Below are 26,027 nucleotides of genomic sequence, written 5' to 3'. Positions count from 1 at the left end.
TCTTCCCACTGATGCATGGCTCTGCACTTCAACAGTGGGGCGATAGCATGCAGGGGGATGGCACACTGAATTAACTGAGGATCTCAACATGCCTACTTGACCACTACATCCACTCTTCTGTTCCACACAATACCTACGTGCCCTGGCACACAGAAGAAATATACCTCCTTCCCCAGCCTTTGCAGTCGCAGGAGGGTGTCCTGGATATTCTAGATTACCTTATCTACTGAGACAAGTATTGTACAGAGTGAAGGGCATTCATGGAATCGGAACAGACAAAGCATTTAGCACCCATAACACATCTCATTTGCTCCACTGCCCGAAGACAGTGTATAATTCCATATCAAATACAATAAACTCATCGGACAATCAGAACTTAAAGACACGATGAGGGGGAACAATGGAGCAACCGACAGAGTCCCCCTGTTTAGACCCATCCATAAATATGGGTACAGAGTTGTGATGCTCAGTTAAAATGTCATAACACAATGTATTAAAAAATTTACCTGTACAGCACTAAATCTAAAATCACATTGGACATCTGCAGTAACTAGGGTGGCAGGTGATTAAAATCATGGATTTGGGGTTGAACTTACTCCACACCAAGTGACGCCAGTTCCCCCCTTTGCGCCGATTCCAAACAGCTTCACTGACCACGGACGATTGGTAAAGGGGCGTTCCACAGCTGTACAAGTAATGGTAAGGCATGCCAGTGAATTTGGAGTACTTAGGAACTTGCATACCTCGCGTACAATGAAGAGCTGCAGCCAGATGATAAGTGGCAGTTCACTAGCCTCAGCACAGAGACTGGGTATGGGGCAGGGCTTGTAAGCACCCTTAGCCAGCCTAGTCCCCTCATAGTGGACAGTGTCAATAATCTTCAGATAAGAACGCCATTGCAACTGATGAGTCACTGTTGCAATACTGAAGGAGAAACAAAAAATCATAAAATCATCTGCAAATAAGGAGCACTGTACAGGACCCCTCGGCATAGATGTAATACTGTTTATGGCTACAGTAAAGAGGGTAACACATAAAAAACTGCCCTGAGGAACCCCATTCCCCTGCTCAAAATAAGCTAACAGCTTGTCACCAATTCCGAGCCTAAAAAAGAGCTTACAAGGAGAAGTCCCCAGAGGTGGGATGGAGTTTTTGATACCACTTATACAGTGATGTAGGTTAGGGTGCAAGGTATAACAACATGCAGGCAATCACACTGGTGGGCCCTCATTTGCACGTAATAGACAAAAGCAGTTTAATAATTTTGCATTATGTTGCAAAGCCTTACACTACCTCATACAGCGGCATTGCAGTACAGTGGTTAGCTTATGAGCCTTATGTGTTGAAGTTTGTAGGTTCAAATCTAGGTGCTCCGCAATTTTTATTTTTGTTTTAAAATAGTTATCAAAATGACTTTGATCATTATTTTTATTCAATTAATTGGTATAAAAGCATTTTTTTTAATTTTCTAATCCTTTGTCACTTCATTATAATCATCATATTAAATTTTACATTTACTCTTATTTTTCCTTCCTACCCTCTTTTTATTTGGAATCTTTGTGCACCTGATCTTAATTATTTCTTGCATAAATTTCGATATAATTTCTTTCATTTGATTGTCTTATATATTGTTGTTTATGTTATTGCATTTGTTATTTCTATCCCTCATTTTTCTCCCTTCTTTCACTTAAATCTTCATTTGGGTTATTTTGTCAATAATGTTACAGGAATTTATATTTTAAATGTTTGTACAAAGGTTAGCATCCAAAACAATGTGCATCACACACATAAAAAGAAAAAAAAAGAAAAAAAATTACATTTTTGACATCACTGCACAGCCAATTTAAATAGATTATTTTGTCTTTTGTTTTTTAATTGGTATGTCAACATTTTCGAATGTTTAAATATTGTGATAAATACATGAAAATAATTAAAATCTTGCACACAATGATTCAAAATGAAAGCAATGGTAGGAAGAAAAAAAAAGAGCAAATGAAAAAGTTAATACAATGATTAAAATGATGAGACACAGGATTAGCAATTTAAAAAAATAATTACATTAAAATCAATTAATTGAATAAAAATGATGATCAAAGTCATTTTGATAACAATTTAAAAATTAAAAAAAATATTAAGCACCTAATGAGATTCGAACCCGCAGAGTTCCACACTTCAGGTTCATACGCTAACCACTACACTACAGCACCGCTATATGTGCTAATGTCAGTTTCAAGGCTCTAGAACATCATGCAAAATTATTAAAAAGAATTCCATTGATTACTCAGAAAAAAGGGCCCACAAGGGTGAATGGCCATTGGATGGGATACCTGCTACCCTAACCTATATTAAAGTACAGGTGGTTTCAAAAAGTCAGTCCCACCCTGGGTACCTGTCGTCGTTAAGACAGAAAGGACCATATAAAGCTGGAGAGGTGCCCAAGGAAGCCCCTTTGGTGGACCTGCCATAGAATATTGTGTCTCCAAATTGTGTCATACACCCTAGTGGTGTCAAAGAATACACCAATATAGTGATGTTTGGTTAGAAAAGCCAGCTGGATAGGCACCTCTAGCAGGATCAGGCTGTTGACAGTGTATCAAAATCTCCTGAATCCATGTAGAGAGCAGCTAAGGAGTTGTCTGGCCTCTAACATCCAGGCTAGACAACAGTTAACAATTTGTTCCAGGGTCTTCCCTACACAGGTCAGTAAGGTGATGCTCCATTAACTAAAGGGACATCTTCGGTCCTTACCTGGTTTGAGGAGAGGTATCAAACAACCTCTCTCCATGGGCTGGGAAAATGGCCTGCATGCTGCATCAATTACAATATCTAAAGAGGATTGCCTTTGACACTGGCAAATGTCAAAGTTTGCTGTACTGGATTTGGTAGCGACCAGATGCAATATCATGAGCCTCAGACATTGCAGAATTGACCTCACATATGGAGAAAGGGCAGTTGTATGTCTCAGAATTGTTGAACTTGAAGACCAACTGGCCTCTCTCCACAGTCATGCACTAGTGGTGAAATGCTGGATCCTGACTGGCACTGCCAATGGCAGTAGTTGCTGCAAGATGCTCTGCCATATCTGGACGATCTCTTTGGACATTGTTTGGAGACACCTCTGTTTCAGCACTGCTACTGCCAGGAAACAACTGTGTTTACTGGAAATCCTCCTAATGGCTTCCCATACTTTTGTAGAACAACTGGAACAATGTATAGTATCCAGGTATACTTGTCGTGCCCTTCTCTTGCTCTCCTGGATGATGTATCGAGCCTTGGCCCTTGACATTTGAAAGCCTGTTAGATCTTCCACCACTGGGCAGCACTTAAGCCATGGCAGTACCACAGCCTGACCTGGATTATTGAATGGCACTAATCAGTCCACCAAGGCATAGGTTGCCTCCAAAGATGACCTGAGGGCTTTGGTATGGAGTCGTCAGCTGCGTGGTGGATCACTCATGTGATGTAGTTCCCCCACTCCGGGACACTGTTGCGGTGTTCAGACACAGCCAGCTGGCTGAATAGGGTTCAGTCAACTCTGCATATCACTCATCATGGCTGCATCCTTTCCGGGAGAGCTCCATCCAGCAGGTGAAACTGGAGAGTGAATTGGTCACTGAAATGAAGATCATCAGTGACTTCTCACTTAACAGAGTCCACAATGGTCGGAGAGCAGAAAGTGAGGTTGATAATTGACGATGACCAAGTAGAAGCGCAGAAATGAGTGGGAGTGCCTGTGCTGAGGATGCTCTGCTTGTGAAATGTCATGAGGCTCTCCAAAATCTGATACCAAGGCCAAGTAGAGGTCAAGCCTCATAATACATGGTGGGCATTAAAGTCTTCCTGTATGAGAAATGGTCAAGGGATTTGTTCTACAAGGTCTGTTACAGCATCAAAATCTATCACATTTTGTGGAGGTAGGTACAAAAAGCAGACAGTGATCCTATGACACACATGAACTTCAGCTGCAACTGCTTGCAGGTTGGTATAGCTCCGTAATACAGAGCACCAAATTCTTTAAAATGTGTTTCCTGAAAAAACACATGCACAGGGGTATTCCTGTGCAAGGAGTTTCAGTTCCTCCACATAGGTCCTGAACCCTTTGATGTTGCAATGTAGTATGGGAGCCTTTTACCAGGGTAGAACTTTCAGCCAGTCTTTCCACCAGGAAGGGAAGCCCACAGGGGGTTGAGGCTCAGTCCTGGTGTGAGATGAGTGCCCTAGGCTGACATGAAGGACTATTCGCTCTGAGGTCAAATCATAAGAGACTTCAGAGAGAGCGAAGTCTACACTGCCAGACTGCTTACTTCCCTTCTCCATCAGCAGCTGACTCTTTGTCTTTGACTTTAGTTCTAATTTTCTCTCTGGGGAGACTTCGGCTTCCTGAACTAGCTGTTTAAGAACCAAAGCAGAGGAGGTAGGGGGAGAGCGAGAGAGAGAGAGAGAGAGAGAGAGAGAGAGAGAGAAAGAGAGTGTGTGTGTGTGTGTGTGTGTGTGTGTGTGTGTGTGTTTGCGGGGAGGAGGGGAGGGAACAGAGTGGCTTTATACATCTTTTTGTCCTCACCATACAGGTTGCTCTTTGTAGTCTGAAACTCTTGTATCTTCAATTCTTCTAGATATACACTGCAGTTCCTACTCCAGCCAGGGTGATTCCCAGAGCAATTCACACACTTGAAAGGAGATGAATACATGACTCCTTACCACATTTGCCACAAGTGGCTTCTTACACTTGGGCAAAGGAAACCTGCCTAGTGTCATGCTGTCAAAAGTAAGAACAAAGAAATCTGACTTGATCAGATCGCCATCCACCCTTTCCAATATATTTTGGGTGTCAACAATACCTTCAGCTTTAAGTTTGTCTTTGGGAATGTCCACCAGATCCCTGCTTGTTACAACACCTTTTCTGTAATTCAATGTAGTGTGCAGCTCGGTTTCAGTGTCACATTCCCCAAAGCTTTTGGCTTTCTGCAGATCTGTCTCTTGTTACCAACTTGAGGTTTTGACCAGCAGTGTCCCGCTGAACAACTATTTAACAGATTTAAATGTACCTGCAATCCCCTCTAAATCCTTTTGAATGTAAAAAGGGGACATGGTCTCCTAGCTTCACTTTCTCCTTTTAAATACCAAAACTGCAGTCTGACCTGCAGCATGTGTTCTCTTACTAAATAGTGAACTGCACTGGAGAAACTCAGAATCTGGAGGGCTCATCCCATGAGACCTCTTGTGTGATTGGGTGGCCTATCCATTCCGCTGGGAGAGGATGAAAATTTTGAGGGGCCAATCTCGGTCCCATGAACAGTGTTGTTGTTGTTGTGGTCTTCAGTCCTGAGACTGGTTTGATGCAGCTCTCCATGCTACTCTATCCTGTGCAAGCTTCTTCATCTCCCAGTACCTACTGCAACATACATCCTTCTGAATCTGCTTAGTGTATTCATCTCTTGGTCTCCCCCTATGATTTTTACCCTCCACGCTGCCCTCAAATACTAAATTGGTGATCCCTTGATGACTCAGAACATGTCCTACCAACCGATCCCTTCTTCTGGTCAAGTTGTGCCACAAACTTCTCTTCTCCCCAATCCTATTCAATACTTCCTCATTAGTTATGTGATCTACCCATCTAATCTTCAGCATTCTTCTGTAGCACCACATTTCAAAAGCTTCTATTCTCTTCTTGTCCAAACTATTTACCGTCCATGTTTCACTTCCATACATGGCTACACTCCATACAAATACTTTCAGAAATAACTTCCTGACACTTAAATCTATACTCGATGTTAACAAATTTCTCTTCTTCAGAAACGCTTTCCTTGCCATTGCCAGTGTAAATTTTATATCCTCTCTACTTCGTCCATCATCAGTTATTTTGCTCCCCACTTAGCAAAACTCCTTTACTACTTTAAGTGTCTCATTTCCAAATCTAATACCCTCAGCATCACCCGACTCAATTAGACTACATTCCATTATCCTCATTTTGCTTTTGTTGATGTTCATCTTATATCCTACTTTCAAGACACTGTCCATTCCGTTCTACTGCTCTTCCAAGTCCTTTGCTGTCTCTGACAGAATTACAATGTCATCGGCGAACCTCAAAGTTTTTATTTCTTCTCCATGGATTTTAATACCTACTCCAAATTTTTCTTTTGTTTCCTTTGCTGCTTGCTCAATATAGAGATTGAATAACATCGGGGAGAGGCTACAACCCTGTCTTACTCCCTTCCCAACCACTGCTTCCCTTTCATGTCCCTCAACTCTTATAACTGCCATCTGGTTTCTGTACAAGTTGTAAATAGCCTTTCGCTCCCTGTATTTTACCCCTGCCACCTTTAGAATTTGAAAGAGAGTATTCCAGTCAACATTGTCAAAAGCTTTCTCTAAGTCTACAAATGCTAGAAACGTAGGTTTGCCTTTCCTTAATCTTTCTTCTAAGATAAGTCGTAAGGTCAGTATTGCCTCACGTGTTCCAGTATTTCTACGGAATCCAAACTGATCTTCCCCGAGGTCAGCTTCTACTAGTTTTTCCATTCGTCTGTAAAGAATTCGTGTTAGTACTTTGCAGCTGTGGCTTATTAAACTGATTGTTCGGTAATTTTCACATCTGTCAACACCTGCTTTCTTTGGGATTGGAATTATTATATTCTTCTTGAAGTCTGAGGGTATTTCGCCTGTTTCATACATCTTGCTCACCAGATGGTAGGGTTTTGTCAGGACTGGCTCTCCCAAGGCCGTCAGTAGTTCCAATGGAATGTTGTCTACTCCGGGGGCCTTGTTTCGACTCAGGTCCTTCAGTGCTCTGTCAAACTCTTCACGCAGTATCGTATCTCCCATTTCATCTTCATCTACATCCTCTTCCATTTCCATAATATTGTCCTCAAGTGCATCGCCCTTGTATAGACCCTCTATATACACCTTCCACCTTTCTGCTTTCCCTTCTTTGCTTAGAACTGGGTTTCCATCTGAGCTCTTGATGTTCATACATGTGGTTCTCTTATCTCCAAAGGTCTCTTTAATTTTCCTGTAGGCAGTATCTATCTTACCCCTAGTGAGAGAAGCCTCTACATCCTTACATTTGTCCTCTAGCCATCCTTGCTTAGCCATTTTGCACTTCCTGTCGATCTCATTTTTGAGACGTTTGTATTCCTTTTTGCCTGCTTCATTTACTGCATTTTTATATTTTCTCCTTTCATCAATTAAATTCAATATTTCTTCTGTTACCCAAGGATTTCTACTAACCCTCTTCTTTTTACCTGCTTGATCGTCTGCTGCCTTCACTACTTCATCCCTCAGAGCTACCCATTCTTCTTCTACTGTATTTCTTTCCCCCATTCCTTTCAGTTGTTTCCTTATGCTCTCCCTGAAACTCTGTACAACCTCTGGTTCTTTCAGTTTATCCAGGTCCCATCTCCTTAAATTCCCACCTTTTTGCAGTTTCTTTAGTTTTAATCTACAGGTCATAACCAATAGATTGTGGTCAGAGTCCACATCTGCCCCTGGAAATGTCTTACAATTTAAAACCTGGTTCCTAAATCTCTGTCTTACCATTATATAATCTATCTGATACCTTTTAGTATCTCCAGGGTTATTCCATGTATACAACCTTCTATCATGATTCTTAAACCAAGTGTTAGCTATGATTATGTTGTGCTCTGTGCAAAATTCTATCAGGCGGCTTCCTCTTTCATTTCTTAGCCCCAATCCATATTCACCTACTACGTTTCCTTCTCTCCCTTTTCCTACTGACGAATTCCAGTCACCCATGACTATTAAATTTTCGTCTCCCTTCACTATCTGAATAATTTCTTTTATTTCATCATACATTTCTTCAATTTCTTCGTCATCTGCAGAGCTAGTTGGCATATAAACTTGTACTACTGTAGTAGGTGTGCGCTTTGTATCTATCTTGGCCACAATAATGCGTTCACTATGCTGTTTGTAGTAGCTTACCCGAATTCCTATTTTCCTATTCATTATTAAACCTACTCCTGCATTACCCCTATTTGACTTTGTGTTTATAACCCTGTAGTCACCTGACCGGAAGTCTTGTTCCTCCTGCCACCGAACTTCACTAATTGCCACAATATCTAACTTTAACCTATCCATTTCCCTTTTTAAATTTTCTAACCTACCTGCCCGATTAAGGGATCTGACATTCCACGCTCCGATCCGTAGAACGCCAGTTTTCTTTCTCCTGATAACGACATCCTCTTGAGTAGTCCCCGCCCGGAGATCCGAATGGGGGACTATTTTACCTCCGGAATATTTTACCCATCATCATTTAATCATACAGTAAAGCTGCACGCCCTCGGGAAAAATTGCGGCCGTAGTTTCCCCTTGCTTTCACCCGTTTGCAGTACCAGCACAGCAAGGCCGTTTTGGTTATTGTTACAAGGCCAGATCAGTCAATCATCCAGACTGTTGCCCTTGCAACTACTGAAAAGGCTGCTGCCCCTCTTCAGGAACCACACGTTTGTCTGGCCTCTCAACAGATACCCCTCCGTTGTGGTTGTACCTACGGTACGGCTATCTGTATCGCTGAGGCACGCAAGCCTCCCCACCAACGGCAAGGTCCATGGTTCATGTTCCCATGAACAGCTAGGGAAATAATGGTCCACTCAGACAGAGACACGCTTGGCTGAATAAGCATTATAAAGATGCAGTAGTTTCATCAGGGGATTCCCACTAAAGACCATTCCACATCAAGAGCCATGCATCTCATCAGCAAGCAGGTCACCTTGCACTGAGGATTTTACCATGCTCGCAATCAGGGTGGTTAAGCCAACATTCCCATTTCCTGTGGCACACAATATTCCACTGCCACACCACTGGATGGTGACTGAAGCAGGACCAGAGCCTTCCATGATAAGAGGACTGGCAATGCTTACCAGTCCCCAGCTCAGGAAACCTGGGGTCAAAAAGCCCGTGCCCAGAGAACTAAAGCTCTGAGCAACTGAGGGTAACATAGCTGAAAGATTTCTGTATCTGTGGCCAATATGGCTTTTCATGCAATTATGTTTTCTTGACTTTTGGATGACCCTTGTATAATTCAGAGAACATCTAAGTAACTTGAATACTGCAGAATATTAATTTGAACCAGCTCGTATCATTCATAATGCTGCTTTCCCTCTCTCTTTTCTCTTTGTAGATTTCTTTGTGAATATGCAGTACACTAGCAGTAGCTGACTAAACCTACTGCCATGGTCCAGTACACAATACGATGCAAGTCAGAGAGGGGAAGATGTGACAACTGAACATTTACCAATCTTTCAGTATCTGTTGTTGTGTTCATGAGGTTTTGTGAAAATGTCTTAAGCAAATTACTGTGTCAGACTGTATTAATATTGTGGTTAAGTGGCTTGCTCTCCGTCAGTCAATAACATCAGACATCAAAAGTTTGGTAAACATTTCTTTGTCATGTTTTCCTAGGCCATACTGCACTGTCTCACAAGCTGGTCCACCTTGACTGTTTGTCTGCAACCACCATATGTGGAAATTCCCACATGGCTATGTTACCAACGGCTTCTTCATCTGTTACCTGTGATTGTTCTACACTATTACATTATAAATAAAGCCTTGGTAAAACTGGAAAAGTAACCATATATCTAGTCTCAATGAACTTGCAATACATTCTACACTATATCGTATCAGCTCAGCAGCAAGATAAGGTTAAAACTATTTTGAACAGAATTAACAAACTTTCACGATTTTCTTACCTTTATCATGTCCAAAATCATCTTTTACTACCACAGCGCTGGCTACAAGGTTTACACCTTTAAAATGAGACTCCTCTTCAACAACAACTCCTGGTGCCAGTATACAGCCTTCTTCCAGTTTTGAGCCCTTCTTTAACACTGAATCATTTGCAACTACTGAATGTGAGACAAGACAGCCATCATCAATAATCACATTGTCCCAAATGTAAGCATTGGTCATAACTACATTCTTCCCAATTGTACAGTTTTTACCAATGACAGACTGTGTAATATAAGTTTTTTCTCCTACATTTGTTTTCTCATCTATTACAACGTCTTCTTCCAGAATGCAGCCCCTGTAATCATCATAACCTTGACAAGTTTATGAACATATTCTGAACTTCATAATACGTAATTTGGTGGTTACAGACACTTACATGCCTAATGTAATATCTTTCTTACGATACACATGGTGCCGCAGAAACATGTAAGGTTCCTGTTGTTTACTGAATGGACTATCAGGAACCAGAGGGTACGTCCATCGATGAATTACATCATGGCTGGAAAAACATGTACATATGAATTTTTTGTTACTTACTTCAAATGTTTTATTCTAAGTATCTATTTCCTTAATTTGTAGAAACATGAAAGTGAAAGTATGAGGAACATTTAGTAAGTCAGTGACGAAATGATACTGACTCTAAATTGCATGTTTTATTAACAACAATATGAAAAGATCGACTGCCAGTCACCACAAAGAAGAGGTGTTGTGTGGCAGACAGGCACATTGGAAAAAAACGGCTGCCACACATCAATTATCAGAATAAGTCCTTCAGTAAATGTAAACAGAGCGCGCGCACACACACACACACACACACACACACACACACACACACACCACTCACATGACCACTGTCACCTCTGGACCTTCACACCCAGGGACAACAATTTTGTTTGTGTGTGTGTGTGTGTGTGTGTGTGTGTGTGTATGTGTGTTGTGAATGACTTAAGTCTGATACTTAATAATATCTAGCAGTCTCTTTTCAATGTGCCTGTCTGCCACTCAGCACCACCTCCATGTGATGAGTGGCAGCCTATCCTTTTCATATTGTTGCTCTTCCATACCACATTTTCTGTTGATTTCACATATTTTGTTTTATCTGTAACATTGTGTTTATTTACGAATACTCCGATAAATTTGTTTACTTCATTAGAAAATTTTAAGAATGTGTGAAGTAAATAAATGCACTTTTCTTTGATGACATTAAATATAAAATCTGTAATATGATGATAATTACAAGTGAAGATTGACCACTACCTCTACAGCATAAAGCAAACAAATAAAACCTGAGAGAGTATTAAGGTTACGCCGTTCAACTGCATCTGATGGTCCAATGCACTTTACTTAATTTCATTCTCGTGTCTTGCTAGATGCCTAGCCACATTCAGTGGATACAGAAACTGAAGAGATGGTCAACAGATTCCACATGTGTGTTGGATCACTGTCAAGTAGACTTCCATGAAAGAGCAAGACATCATCTTAAGTGAATAGGTATTTTATACGACAGAAGGAAAAAAAAAAAAAAAAGAAAAAGGTTGGTATCAGGAAGCTGCTAGCAAGGCGAGTGCCATGACTGCTAATGTATGAGCCAAAACTGAATAGTACGGAATTACCCAGTAGTCACTGGAAATGTTGAAATACAATGAATGTAAATTTTTCAAGCACTACATTGTGGTCTATAGAATGTGGATAAATTATTTTCAGTAAGAGAATGAGGATTAATCAAAATATTAGAATTTCTCTTACAAACACTAAAGAAGGCAATGATTATTCAATCAGGTCATGGTATGTGGTTGATATAGATAATATCATAATATAAACTGACATAACTGCACTATGAACTGCTGCCTATCAAAGTTTGTTCTCCAGAGATTATAATTCTGTGACTACTTTTTTTCACTGAAGCCTTAAAAAAGTGATTTGGTGGAAGTAAAACACAGTGAACGATGTTGTATTACTTCAAAAGTATCCTATTTTGTGCAGATCAAGGTACTTCACAAAAGTATTCAGTTAACAGACTATTATGGAGAATAACATAGATTTTTAAAGAGTTTTTGCATTTTAACATCAACTATATCTGTAATTTTATTTCTCTGTGGAACAGCATTAATTACATTAATAAAGCTGGGCTTCTCAAAAAATCATTTCTACAAAAAAGTATTGTGATGGTGATGCAGTTGTGGTGGTAGTGGAGGTGGAGGTGGAGGAGGAGGAGGAGGAGGAGGACTGGGTTCTGCTTGTAATCCATTGTTTCTATGTTAACTGCATTTTGCATACTGAAAATGTGTGCAACTCAATTTGCAATAATAACTGTTTATTTTTACAGAAGTCATTGGTGCTTCATAGGCCTTTTGAGATAACAGGTATAAAACTACCACTATATCGTTTTATCACAAACTTCTAAGTTTTATGTCTATCCCAGTCATCTATTTCAAAAGATGACATCACAGTTACAGAACATGGTTCATAACTGGCACTGTCTTTGGAATATGGTGATTTGAAATGTAACTATCTCTCAGTTCAGTAAAAATACTCATGTCAATCATCAACTGTTAACCCTAATTCCAATGAAGTCATGAGTCAGACCTTTTACCTTTCTTACAACGTTGGGACTGTTTCAGTTTCCTGAATTCACTTTAACACAAAGGCAAATCATCAAAATTTTCATCTTCAGTGTAAATAAATGTGAACAGGTACTGATGATCAGAAAAGAAATTTTGGCCAAATGACGAAAAGATTCTCCTTTCTGACTCTAGAGTACACATAAAAGGAGTTACTATGTCATGTGCACCAACACCAAAGATAAATATTACAAGCAAAATTATGGAATGATTAAAAACAAATAATTGTTTTTACTCATTTCATTAGATGTCAAAATACCAGAAAAACTATACAAATTATAATATCTAATACCAGTTGCCACAACATGGGGAAAAGGAAAGATATCACACTGAAAATGAAAAATGACAACAACATATGGCACAAGGAAGTGGAAAGAAGAAAAAATATATTTGCCAGAAACAACAGAAAGAAGTAATATTACAATCAAGTAAAAATAGAAAAGCAACAAGCAGTAGCAGATCAAGATGTTGGAAGAAACAGAGATGGGAAATGATGAGTTCGTGTTATGTTAAGGAAAGACTGAGAAAAGAAATGTAAATGAGAAAAGGATAAGGAAACATCATGAAAAAGGAAACAATAAAGAAATATAAGAATAGAAAAGACAATAAACAGAAAATAGAAAATTCACAAAAGCATGAGAAAATGATATGTGACACGAAAAATAAAAGGAACAGCTTCCATGTACCATTTACACGTAGTGCAGGAAAAGGGAGGGAATTAAAGTGCTACAAGAAGTACCTTCTGCCACAAACCATAAGGTGGCTTGTAGAGTATAGGTGTAGATAAGAGAGTACTAGCTGTTCATTCTTACTGGGAGCTTACTTGTCATTGTGGCAAAAACGAAAGTTGAACAGTTGAATACTATATGCTACTATATAATAATGATCCTGGTACAGCTTGCACCCTTTTGATGAAGTAGATTTTATCTAGGATGAAGCTACTTCTACTGTCCCAAGTTTTCAAATGTCCTCTGTTGTGATTTTGTTTGTAATTTTATATTATTCCATTCTGCTGTATTTCCCTTGGCCAGGGTGTACTGAAAGGCCAGTCTTAATCTCTGATTATTCCTTTACCTCCAAACCCCTCTTCTCTTTTTACCTAAAGCTAAAAGTAATATTTCCATTACATTTTGTATGAATGTTGATGTGCTTTCAGCTAAATAGTAATTTTTAATAAAAACACAAGAATTTTAAAATACTCAAAACAATCATGTGACAATAGTTGTATCATAATAAGTTTTATTGCATACCTGACTGCTTGATACATGTGCCAGTTGCTAACCCGAGAGGCATATTCTGGCCCCTGCAGTTTGTGGTAGTAAATTGTGCTTGACAGTATCTCTTCATTCATAAGCAACCCACGTACAAAGTCATCACGTGTTTGAAAATCAAAGTTGTCTGAAAACAATGGTGGGACTGCAGGAGAGCAAATACAGATTTGTGTGTCTTGGAGGTTATATAGAACTTCCACCTGTGAATGATCCATAAACGTTTCCTGAAATAAAAAATTAACAAAAAGTTAATTCTGTAAGCCTTTCCAGTTTGATGGAAGAGGAAATCCTTGATGCTTTACTCAACTGAGTGATTTATTCTATGTATTTTCTGGTCATTGTTTGTCCAAAGTGTTCTTGGGATACTATGAGCAGTTAAGTTCCTGTACTTTTATACTAGTGTACATGGTCTCTCCCCCCCCCCCCCCCCTTTTCCCATACACACAAACACAAATAAGCACAATTTTAATCATACATTTGGTTTCCTTTCTGTCACCTCACAATTTAAGAAACATTTTGTAGATGTAAACACAGAAAAGTCCATTGTAGCTCTTTTGTCTTCCGTTTGGTTGGGCCGATGAGGTTTAAAGTCCAAGTCCTGAATAAAATACTGTGTGAGTAGACTAAGCTTAAGTATATAACTGAAGGCTTCCTGGTTGTCACAGTTTGACATCGTGACACTGTTATTGCATCTGCTAATATTATTGTTCCTTGAACATTCCTGCACCATTATCAGCAGTGGAAACAAAAATAATTTCTTAGCACTTGAGTACCAGATCAATTCAAGTGTTTGATATGACTGTGCCAACTAAATGTACATCGTCAACCTAAACTAGACTTCAGGCTATGGTACAGATAAGAATGTCAGCACACTTAAGATTTTTTATTCATATTTGTTGGCATAACCAACCTACAACCAAACTGTCACTTTCTAACCTTACATATACCCAAGGCTACACCACAAACCAGCCTCTCAACGCAACCCACAACCCAAAACACTATGCAAACACAAAAGAAATATTGTTGGTGTTATGTTTTCTTCCTGGCTGTGCACATATGACGTCACAAACCATATTACTATCATGTTATAGGACAAAGTCAATATCCAGTATTGGTAGGTTGCGTTGAACCTAAGTATCCCGAAAAGATGTGCTACATTCATCTGGTTCTGAAAAAAAGGGGTTCTGTACAGGGGAAATTATAGTGTCATCTCATGATCCAGTAATCAATTATAATTTTCCCCTCTGGCTAAAAAGTAGATAATGCGAATGTCAAACACAAACAAATTTTGCTTCTTTCTTAAAAGTCAGAAACACACACTGCAACAAAATAGTTCAAAAATCATTATTGGAAGTCAAATTTATCAATAACAGAAATTTGATGATGGCAGCAACAATATCAAAAAGTTGGTGATGGCTCATGAACCGAGGTTTGGAAACTAAGTACCGATATATGAAGTTTTCAAGTTTCGGTCATAAAACTTGCAGTTACTCCATGGTGTCCATTTGTTTTATTTTCTGCTGTTCATAAATGCATCACAGTTCTGCAGCATGATAACTGTTGGTGAATTTGTTTAAGCTCTTTGTCCCTTCTTCATTACCAAAACCCCTAATAATAGATCTAACAACAAAGTGGAACAAATTACAGGGAATAGATGAAAAAATGTGAAACTCATTGTTAGTTTTCTAAATGGAGAAAAATGAAGAAAACATAGACTAAGATAAAGAAGGCAGTTATTTAGCTAAGTAACCTGATAGAATACAGTGAATAAACAATATTATTTGGAAATGTTTACAAGAGATTCTAGAAAACACAACGTAAATTTGGTAAGAGAAAGAATTAAAAACAATAAAAATGTTAAGAAATTAGAGAATGTGTTATGTTTGGCAGACATTCCATTTTATCAATTAAAATTACAATTGGCATAATAATTAACAATGGAGCTGGAACTGCACAAAAAATCAAAGATTTCCGTAAATATTTGTAAGGTTCATGAGACGAATCAATAATGCACACAATTAAAAAGTAATAATGCTTCAGAAGTAATGTCTGATGAGATATATGTCCACTGCTTGTGGTATAACAGCTAGCGTTGCTGCCTCTGGTTCATAAGGTTCCGGGTTCGATTCCCAGGCAGGTCAGGGATTTTCTCCACTTGGGGCTGGTTGTCCACACCGTTTCATCATCATTCGCGACAGAGGCGAGACTGGACTGTGTAAAACTTGGGAATTTGTATGGTTGCTGATAACCATGCAGTTGAGCACCCCACAGACCAAATATCATCATCATCATCATCGTCATGAGATGTATCAAGCCATTTGAGCCATGGTGAAAGGAAAAGTGTCAAGACATGCTGTGGTTTCAATACAAATAATTTAAGATGGAGGAAAGATAATACACAAGGAACTTGAGAATTACTTCCTGTACGTTTGAAGTGTGTGCCAGTTCCTTAAAAATAGTTAGTTTTGTATTATTTTTCTTGCAATTTTACCCACTTCTATCCAAAACCCCCCATAGCTCAAATGATTTTGTCCGTCTCACATTCCTGTAGCAAAACTAAAGAGAATGGAGACACATAAAAGCAACTGCGGGAAAAGCAGGTGCAAGGCTGAGACTCATGGAAGAGTCCTCATAAAACATTATTCATCCACAAAAGTAGCGGCTTTAAAAAAAAAAAAAAAAAAAAAAAAAAAAAAAAAAAAAAAAAAAAAAAAAAAAAAAAAAAACTGACTGTTTCTCTGTATATTATATCTCAGTCTGAGATCCTTATTACAGGGATTAATAGAAAAGATGAAATAAAGAGTGACACAATTTATTGCTGGTTTGTTTAGTAAGCACAAGAGTGTTATAAAGATGTTTATCATACTCCAGTTCCAGACAGTAGTGGAGAAAAGGCCCACATCATGGAGAAATTTACGGTTAAAATTCTAAGAAAGTATATTTCAGGAATATTTAGGAAACATATTACTTCTGTTCACTTGCGGTGGTCATGCATGCAATATTCTGGAATTATTGATAAACAATGTGAACGACAGTTTTCAAGTTTCTGGCACCATAAAACCTGGAGCAAATTTCGACTGCAGAATGGTGAGTGTTAACGAAGAATGTTCTGATCTCACAAGGACCGATTGTGTTGTGCTCATAGGAGGGGCTAATATTATCTTCAGAAATGAAGCTAGTGCCTTTATTAAAGAAGCTGTTTACAGTGCTGCAGTTCTTGCATTTCACCAGTGTCATCATAAGAACTTTGCCCCTAAAGTATGACCTACCAGCCTGGCCGTGCCTTAACAAAGATATTGCACTAACTAATTTGAAGCAGAAAAGATTCTGCGCCAAATTTGTGATTATTAAGGTGATATACAACACTAACTATGAAAGAAACTGTTTTACGCACCATGGAATGCATATCAACAAATATGGTAATGTTTCTAACATAGGCAATATTCTTGAAGAGATTTCTCTCGTCAACAAAAGTAGAAATAGAGCTAATATTGTGCCGGGTGCTCCTTCACAGGGAAACGAACAGAATGGACCAGTTCCAATGGAATTTAGTTCAAAAGAAACAAAATAACACCGGAATGCAATTTAGAATTAAAGACCCATGCAGGTGCCACATTTGATGACCAACTGAATGATTCTCTGTTTGATTTAGTTCATAATAATTTCATAATGCACCTTAATATAAGTAGTCTATCAGTAGGAATGATGAACAAGTTGTATGAACTAGAAGTATTTCTGGAAAACACAAATTCTGTAAAAGTTACATGCTTAATAAATTCACTTTCAGGTTACAATTAAGCAGTGAGTTTTTGTAGAAAAATGGTTTTGGGCGATCATGCACTCTACTGGAGAACTCATTAAGGTTTGAAGTCAAACTTTTAATTGATTGATTAGGGAGCTAATATTTGAAAGCTGCTGCATTGAATTTTTGGAATATGGTGTATTAATTATATTCAGCTATATGTACATTTCTAGACGAATCTGAACCCTTGCTGAGTAGGTTGCAGGTAAAAAAGTTATGTGAAAATATCATAACTTGCTCTGACTTCAACAGATAAGTAAGAGCTGATGACAGGTTTGCCATTTCTCTGAAGAACTTGCGATCTACAACTGATCTAACATTAAACTTTAGTGAGTACACTAGAATAACAGCATCTTCTGCAACATGTATAGATAATATAGTGAGCAGATCAACTATGGCGATACAGAAATCTTCATCTTAGAATCAGGGATATCTGATCATTCAGCTCTTTTTAATTCATTGTGTCAAATTTAGATAAAACTGTGTCTAAAACGAGTCACTAACTTCAGCCAGTAAAATGTGAAAACATTTGTCTCAAGACTAAATGAAACTTTCTGGTCGTTCAGCAACCGGTATTCAGTGAACACAAACTACAATGCTTTTTTATCAGAATTCATGAGTGTTCTCAATGAATTTTCCCCCTTTATAACAGCACATGACAAAAACTGTAAAAAGGACTCATGGATAACTGAAGGCATCAGGATCTCTAGCATTAGGATGAGGAAACTACATATGGAAGCAAAGATCAACTGTGATGCAGAGTTGGTCAGGTATGCAAACAAATACAAAAGAGTATTTGCCAGGGTCGTTAAAGAGGCAAAACAAATGGCAGACAGTAAATATATGAGGGTGTTTGAAAAGTTCTCGGAATCACGAGAGGTCAGTGCTAGTTCCATGAGTTGTTCACGTGATATAAATTGGACTGTTGTCCATAAACACATGCCACATCACTGCTCTTGGAAGAGAGCTGGAACAGTGATGTGGCTCTGTTGTTGTTCCCGCATAGTGATTTGCAAAGATGGAAAAAAAATCGAGATTCGAGCAGTGATTAAGTACTTCGTAAAGCAAGGTATGAAAGCAAAGGACATGCATGCCAATTTGCAGAATACACTTGCGTACTCTGCTCCTTCATATTCAACCATTGCCAAGTGGATAAATGAATTTAAATTTGATCAGGAGAGCTTAGATGATGATCTGCACAGTGGTTGGCCGTGTCACTACTCCATAAATCATTGCACAAGTGCAGAAAATGGCCATGGAGGATCGCATATTGAAAGAGCCTGTAATTGCTCACGCTTGCCAGATGTCATCTGAAAGGGTATATGACATTTTAACTGAAGAATCAGAAATGAAAAAATTATCTGCAAGATGGGTGCTTTGACTCTACGCTGGATCAAAAACACATGATAATGGACATATCGGAACAGTGTTTGACCTGTTTTAGGAGAAACGAACAAGATTTTTTGCTCTGGTTTGTGACTACAGATGAAACTTGGGTGCGCTACTGTACCCCAGAGACAAAACAACTGTCAAAGCAATGGAAACATGCAGATTCTCCGCCACCAAAGAAGGAAAGATTATCTCCCCACTGGGCAAAAAATTACTGGAGAATACTATGCTAACCTCCTGGACGAATTGCAACAAAAGATACATGAAAAAAGGCGAGGTTTAACAAGGAAGAAAGTCACCTTCCATCAAGACAATGTGTACCCACACACATGTGCCGTCGTCATGGGAAAATTACACGAACTAAGGTATGAATTGTTGCCACTCCTGCCTTACTGACCTGATGTGGGTCTGTCAGACTTCCACCTCTTCCAAAAACTGAAAATTTTTCTTGGTGGATGAAGATTCACTTCAAACGAAGAATTGGTAGCCTCAGTTGACAACTATTTTGCAGGCCTGGAGAAAATTCATTTTTGAGGTGGGATCAACTCATTGAAATATCATTGGACCAAGAGCATTAATTTACAAGGAGACTACATTGAAAAATAAAAAAATTTCAGTGATGTAAGTACTTTTTTTCTATTCTATTCTGAGAACTTTTCAAACCACCCTTGTATATCAAATGCCATAAATAAATCAAAAGCTGTATAGCAAATTGTTAACATTGAAGTAGATGCTGGGAAAAACAAAGCTTTTAATCCTAAATTAGCAATTGATGGGGAAATGATTACAAACTCCAGACATATATGTGAAGATTCAAACAAAATTTATTATCTCCTGGCTCCAAACATAAACCTCAATATAATGTGACACAGACCAGGAGAATTCAAGTTAACTCATACAGCCTGTTAAGAAGTGGCTAACATTATAAAATCCCTTAAAAATCTTACAACTGTGGGCTGGGATGAAATTCCAACAAAAACAATAAAAGCAAGACATAATAATATTGCACCCCAACTCTCTTACATAATACATCAATCACTTGATGAGGACTGTTTTCCGGACAGGCTGAAACATGCGAAAGTTTAACCTATCCACAAATACGGCAGACAAGAGGAGAAAGGAAATTTTTGCCCCGAATCAATACTTTCAATTTTTTCTAAAATACTTGAGTGAATAGTGTATAACCAATTAGAAAAATGTACCCAGAAACATATCATTATTCTTAATCTGGATTTAGGAAAGGGCAAAGAACTGTGCACACTGTTAATGAGCTGATCACTAAAGAAAGCAAATGCCTCAAAAATAAGGAGAGTATCTGGTATCTTCTGTGACCTCACTAAAGCATTTGTTATGGTAAACCATAAGCAGCTGCTCCACAAAATCCACAAATGTTATTCCTAAGACTTCCATGAAATATCTTTAAGTTGGTTCTCGTCCTATCTTAAAAATAGTAAACAGAGGATAGTTATACAACATAAGGGTGAGACAGCCTGCTCTAGTTGGAAGGAAACACAAGCAAGAATACCCCTGGGGAGTGTTGAAAAAGGAAACCATCTGGGAGTGTTCAAACTAGAGAAAAAAATTACTTGAGCTATGACTAGAACAAACAATAAGCAATCATGCAATCCTTTATCTGCAAGCCTTGATTTATTGACAATGCCTTCTCTGTTTGTATATGAAACACTTCTCTTTGGGCTAAAAAACCCACATCTTTTTGAAGGGAATTGTTTTCCCATGATTATGAAACAAGGCATACACAAGATTACATGTAACCTTGCCACAGACTGACATCTGAAAATACTCCATATTACATGGCTTTGAATCTTAGCAATAAAATATGGCCGAAGTTCAAGGACTGCAAGCTTGAACCCACAGGACCAAACATTGAAAAATATTTAAAAAGCAAATGTTACTAGTATGAATTATTTTGTAAATGAGGAACACAAGTAGGAGATATTTAATTTGGTTTTTTTCCTACATTGTGTCCTACATGTATGCATATGTTCTATTTTAAGGAAGGTATATTCATTTTATGTATCCACACTTATGAAATATGTATGTATGTAAACTATGCATCTAAGTGTCCACATGTATACACTAGTTCCATTTTTATGGAGGTAAGTGTTCTTTTTATGTGTGTCCATATTTATAAACAACAGATAGAAACATGAAAAATAATTCACAAGAAAAAATTTCAACCACTGTGGAACATTTTAAGAAACAGGAAGAAATGTAACATGTATTTATCTTTTTATGCTGTAATGTGCTTCTGGGTGCATGCATATGCTTTCTTTCAATGTCTCTTTTTTTGCTGTATAGCTATGTAGGCATAAAATTATTCATTGACGAGTCACCAATGTTTCAATCAAATGTTTGTATATAAATGTCATATGACTTTGTTCTATTCTATTCCAAAATTACTGCAATGAGAAAATTAGAGAAATCAAGGCTCATACAGAAGTTAACTGATTGCTGTTCTTCCTGTATACTGACTGGAAATCAGATGGGAAAGGGCGGAAATTATAGTGGTGCCAGAAATAACATTTGTCACAAAATGCAAGATGGCTTTCAGGGTAGAGATGAGATAATGTAAGAATGCTGTAAATTGTTTCACTTCACTTGAAAGGAGACAGACAAGACATAAGTAATCATGACATATCAGCGTTGTCTTCAAAGGTACAAGATGTTCACCAACATTGTTGTTACATGAATGTCTAATTGTTCTGTGGAATGCTTCAATGGATATTTTAAGGGATTTCAGGAGCTTTCCACAAATATTGCAAGTGCAATCCTGCATCAACTACTAGTATTATTTTGCTTTAAAGGATCTACAATGCTAGTACTGTCTTTGTGCGATCGGTGGTCGGTATTATGGCTACCTGACACAGTCAGACCGATTAAATATCTAGTCGAACGTTTCAAAGCAATATGAAATGCAACATGCATGTATTGATTGTAGTGCTGAAGGAAAATGGTTGACTCAGGATTATTGGGAGAGTTTTAGAAAAGTGCAGTTCATCTGTAAAGGAGACTGCATACAGAACACTAGTGCGACCCATTCCTGGTTACTGCTCTAGTGTGTGGCATCCCCACCAGTTTGGATTAAAGGAAGACCTTGAAGCAATTCAAAAGTAGATTGCTAGATTTGTTACTGGTAAGTTCAATCAACAAGCAAGTATTATGGAGGTGCTTCTGCAACACAGATGGGAATATCTCAAGGGAAGATGATGTTCTTTTCGAGGAACACTATTGAGAAAATTTAGAGGATTGGCATTTGAAACTTACTGCAGAACATTCCTACTGCTACCACAAACATTTCGCATAAGGACCACAAATGTAAGATAAGATAAAGTAGGGCTTGCACAGAGGCATACCAACAGTTGTTTTTTCCCTTTCTCTATTTGTGAGTGGAACAGGAAAGGAAATAATTAGTAACATTACAACGTTCCCTCTGTCATATACTGCGTGGTGGCTTTTGCACTGCTAGATGGTAAAGACATTGTTTTCACAGAGGCAGGGGACTTCACTTCATCATACCTCAACCAATTAGCATCAAATATTTTTATTATGAAAAGTAAAGTTGCTACTCACCATATAACAGAGATGCTGAGTCGCAGATAGGCACAATAAAAAACTGTCACAATAAGCTTTCGGCCAGTATGGCCTTTGTCAAAAATAGACCACACACACACACACACACACACACACACACACACACAAATGCAGCTAACACACATATGATTGCAGTCTCTTGCAACTGAAGCTGTGTGTGTGTGTGTGTGTGTGTGTGTGTGTGTGTGTGTGTGTGTGTGTGTGTGTGTGTGTGCGTGCGTGTCTATCATTTGATGAAGGCCTTACTGGCCAAAAGCTTGTTTGTGACAGTCTTTCTGTTGTGTCTATCTGAGACTCAGCATCTCTGCTATATGGTGAGTAGCAACTTTCCTTTTCATAATACTTTTACATTCCATCCTGGCTTTTCTCCACTGCTCGATTTTTGCATGAAATATTTGTAAATTATATACACAAACCTTCCTCGTGAATCTTTCTATTACTAAAAACCACATCAAAATTCCTATAGGAGTTCCTGAGATTTTTGTTGGATTATAAATGCAGTGCAAGTTTGCAAAAAAAAAAAGGTGACATAACTACAAATTAACAATTTCCAGGTTTTTTGCATGTCCTATGAAACCTCGCTTCTTGCCAAATTTCATGATTCTAGGTAAGCAGGAAGTACCCTACAGGTTTTGATGAGTGAATTTGCCAGTATCAAAGAATGCCTGTATCTTTTGACTGCACTGACTTAGAAGCTTAAAATTTTTACAACGCCAAGCAGACCTTAGCATGTGACATAAATTTCAACTTGATACATCAACCAGTTATTGAGAAAAAGGGGTCATAACTGTTGGGCAGATGGACGGACAGATGAATGAACAACAAACTGATCCTATAAAGGCTCCATCCAAAGGAACTGGTTTCATTACAATATTTGAATAAAATATTTCTTTTCTTCAAAATTGTGTAGTTAATGCAACTTAACTTGATCTGAGTCTCAACAATAGTGCATGGCAATTAAATCACATACAGGAAACATCATGTTTTGACGGAAATATTTGGTAACTTAACAAGTAGCTAATAGACTAATACACACATACCCAGGTTTCTTTTGTATAAGTATCTACTGGTACAGGTCAAGCAACATTTGCGGTATCACCCACCTGCTTTGACCCATAATGTGTTATGTTGTATGACATCACAGTAGCGTGGTGTGTTTGAAATGGATTGTGCTTGCAATGGGTATGTTGGAATGTGTGACGGTGGCCTTTAATGTGGGTGGGTGTAACTGCGTTCGTGTCGCTTCCGGCACAGGGCCAATGTGGAGAGTAGTTGCCTGGTCTCACTCATCCACTCTGAGAGAGGACAGGTGCCACTCCTCAGCACGGTCCGAGCAGGTATACGGGGGAGCGGTTTACTAATTATTGGGAGTTCAACGTTAGGTGTGTTATGGAGCCCCTTAGGCAGACAGTGTTCAGGTCTGGAAAGAAAGCCAATGTGCACTCAGTGTGTCTGCCAGGGGGGCCTCATCTGAGATGTGGAGGCGGCCTTGCCTGTGGCTATCGAGCATGCAGGGTGCAGTCATCTGCAAGTTGTGGCTCACGTCAGCACCAACGACAACTGTTGCTTGGGTTCTGAGGCATCCTCAGTTCGTACAGGCGACGAACAGAGGTGGTGAAGTCTGTTGACCTTGTGTGGGGTGCAAGTAGCGCTCACAATTTGCACCATTGTTCTCACAGCTGATCGGGATCCTTTGGTTTGGAGCTGAGTGGAGGGTCCCAACCAAAGGCTTTGTTGACTCTGTCATGATCGTGGCAGCAGATTTCTAGACCTGCGTTGTTGTATGGGGTTTTGTAGACTCCCTTCAAAGGTCAGAGGTACACTACACAAAGGAAGCAGTTACTCAGATAACAGAGTACTTGTGGAGTGCACATTAGACTTTTTTTGGCAAGGCAGTAGTTTGAGGTGTTCTGATGAACACTTGCCTGTCGATATGCAGCAATGGAAGTCAGGTGGCGTTCAAAGCAAAGGCACATCAACTATCAAAATTTCATCAGTAAAATGTCAAAATTTACGGCCCTCCAGGAAAGCTCTCACACTCAAATTATTCTCAGGACTGAGATCTGGCCGAAACCTAAGGTGGAAAGCTCTGAGATATTTAGCGAGTCATGGAATGTATATCGGAAAGACAGATTAGATGTTATAGGAGGCGGAGTGTTCACTGAGGCCCAAGATGAGTTTGACAGTGAAGTTATCTGGTCATGTATACCAGATATAGGTGAAAATAAGTTAATTGTTGAATGTCTTTACCACCAACCTGACTCTGCTGTGACAGTTCGAGAGTCACTCGCAGAAGGTTTACAGTCAGTAGTTCAGAAATATGCATATCATGCAATTCTACTTGGAGGCGATTTTAACCTACTGAGTATTGACTGGGATGTCTATGGATTCACTGTGGGGGGTACAGACAATACAGTCATGCTAAATACTTTTGAACACGTTTTCTGAAAATTGTCTTGAGCAGCTACCTCAGCAGCCCACACACTAAGGAAATATCTTAGGTCTTGTAGTACAAATAGGCCAGAGCTTATTGACAAAGTCAGTATGGAAACGAGGAACAGTGATCGTAATGCCATTATAACAAATATGGTTGCAAAGGCTAATAAATCATGTAGGAAGGCTAGGAAAGTGTTCCTGTTAGAAAGAGCAGTTAAGCAGTTGCTAGCATCTCACTTAGGCGGTGAACTGACATCACTTAGTTCCAGTGGAGACGGACAGAGAGAAATTATGGGCAAAGGTTAAGCAGGTTGTGAATGATGGTCTGGAGTATTACGTGCCTAGTGAGTGGATTAAGGATGGATAAGACCCACCATGCTTTAACAATGAGATTTGGAAAATGCTCAGGAAGCTGAGGCTGTTACATTCCTGGTTCAAAAAGAGAGTGTGCGAATGATGACAAGCAAAAGTTAATAGTTTTATGTGTCCATGGAAAGATCTATGCATGAAGCATACAGTTATTAGCACCGTCATACCTTAGGAAAAGATCTGGCAGAGAACCCAAGAAAATTCTCGTCCTATGTAAAATTACTAAGTGGGTCTAAGGCTTCCATCCTGTCACTTGTTGACCAGTCTAGTGTGACAGTTGAAGATAACAAAACATAGGCCGAAGTTTTAAATTACATGTTTAAGAAGTCATTCACCCAGGAGAATCATTCAATTATACCATCATTTGACCATCGGACAGACTTCCGTATGTATGAAATGGTAATAAGCATCCCTGATGTAGAGAAACAACTGAAAGATTTGAAAGCAAATATATCGCCAGATCCGGATGGAATCCCAATTCTGTTTTACAGAGTACTCCACGGCATTGGCCCCTTACCTAGCCTGTGTTTATCATGTGTCTCTCACCCAGCAAAAGGCCCAAGGGACTGGAAAAAAGAACAGGTGATTCCAGTATATAAGAAGGGTAAAAGAAAGGACCTGTAAAATTAGAGCAATGATATACTGCGAACTATGGATGAAGGGCAACAGACTGATTCCACATTTCTAGATTTCTGAGAAGTATTTGATATGGTGACCCATAGCAGGCTGTTAAGGAAGGTAGCAGCTTATGGAATGAGTTCATGGATAAGCGAGTGGCTCGGA

The 26,027-nt window shown here is 38.9% G+C and overlaps 1 protein-coding gene across 1 annotated transcript in view; it reads right to left on the bottom strand.

Moving 5' to 3' along the window:
• The window catches only part of LOC126473769 (translation initiation factor eIF-2B subunit epsilon), a 97,735-nt gene that overhangs the window by 53,139 nt on the left and 18,569 nt on the right, over positions 1 to 26,027 (bottom strand). The window contains exons 5-7 of the mRNA XM_050101032.1: positions 13,616 to 13,860; positions 10,121 to 10,243; positions 9,705 to 10,039 (exon numbers count right to left, since the gene is read on the bottom strand). Coding sequence (XP_049956989.1) covers positions 9,705 to 10,039; positions 10,121 to 10,243; positions 13,616 to 13,860 — 703 coding nt within the window. The remainder of the gene's footprint in view (positions 1 to 9,704; positions 10,040 to 10,120; positions 10,244 to 13,615; positions 13,861 to 26,027) is intronic.

Source organism: Schistocerca serialis, chromosome 4 (genome assembly GCF_023864345.2).
Source record: "Schistocerca serialis cubense isolate TAMUIC-IGC-003099 chromosome 4, iqSchSeri2.2, whole genome shotgun sequence".
Taxonomy (NCBI): domain Eukaryota; kingdom Metazoa; phylum Arthropoda; class Insecta; order Orthoptera; family Acrididae; genus Schistocerca; species Schistocerca serialis.
This window is presented reverse-complemented; position numbering and strand designations above follow the sequence as displayed.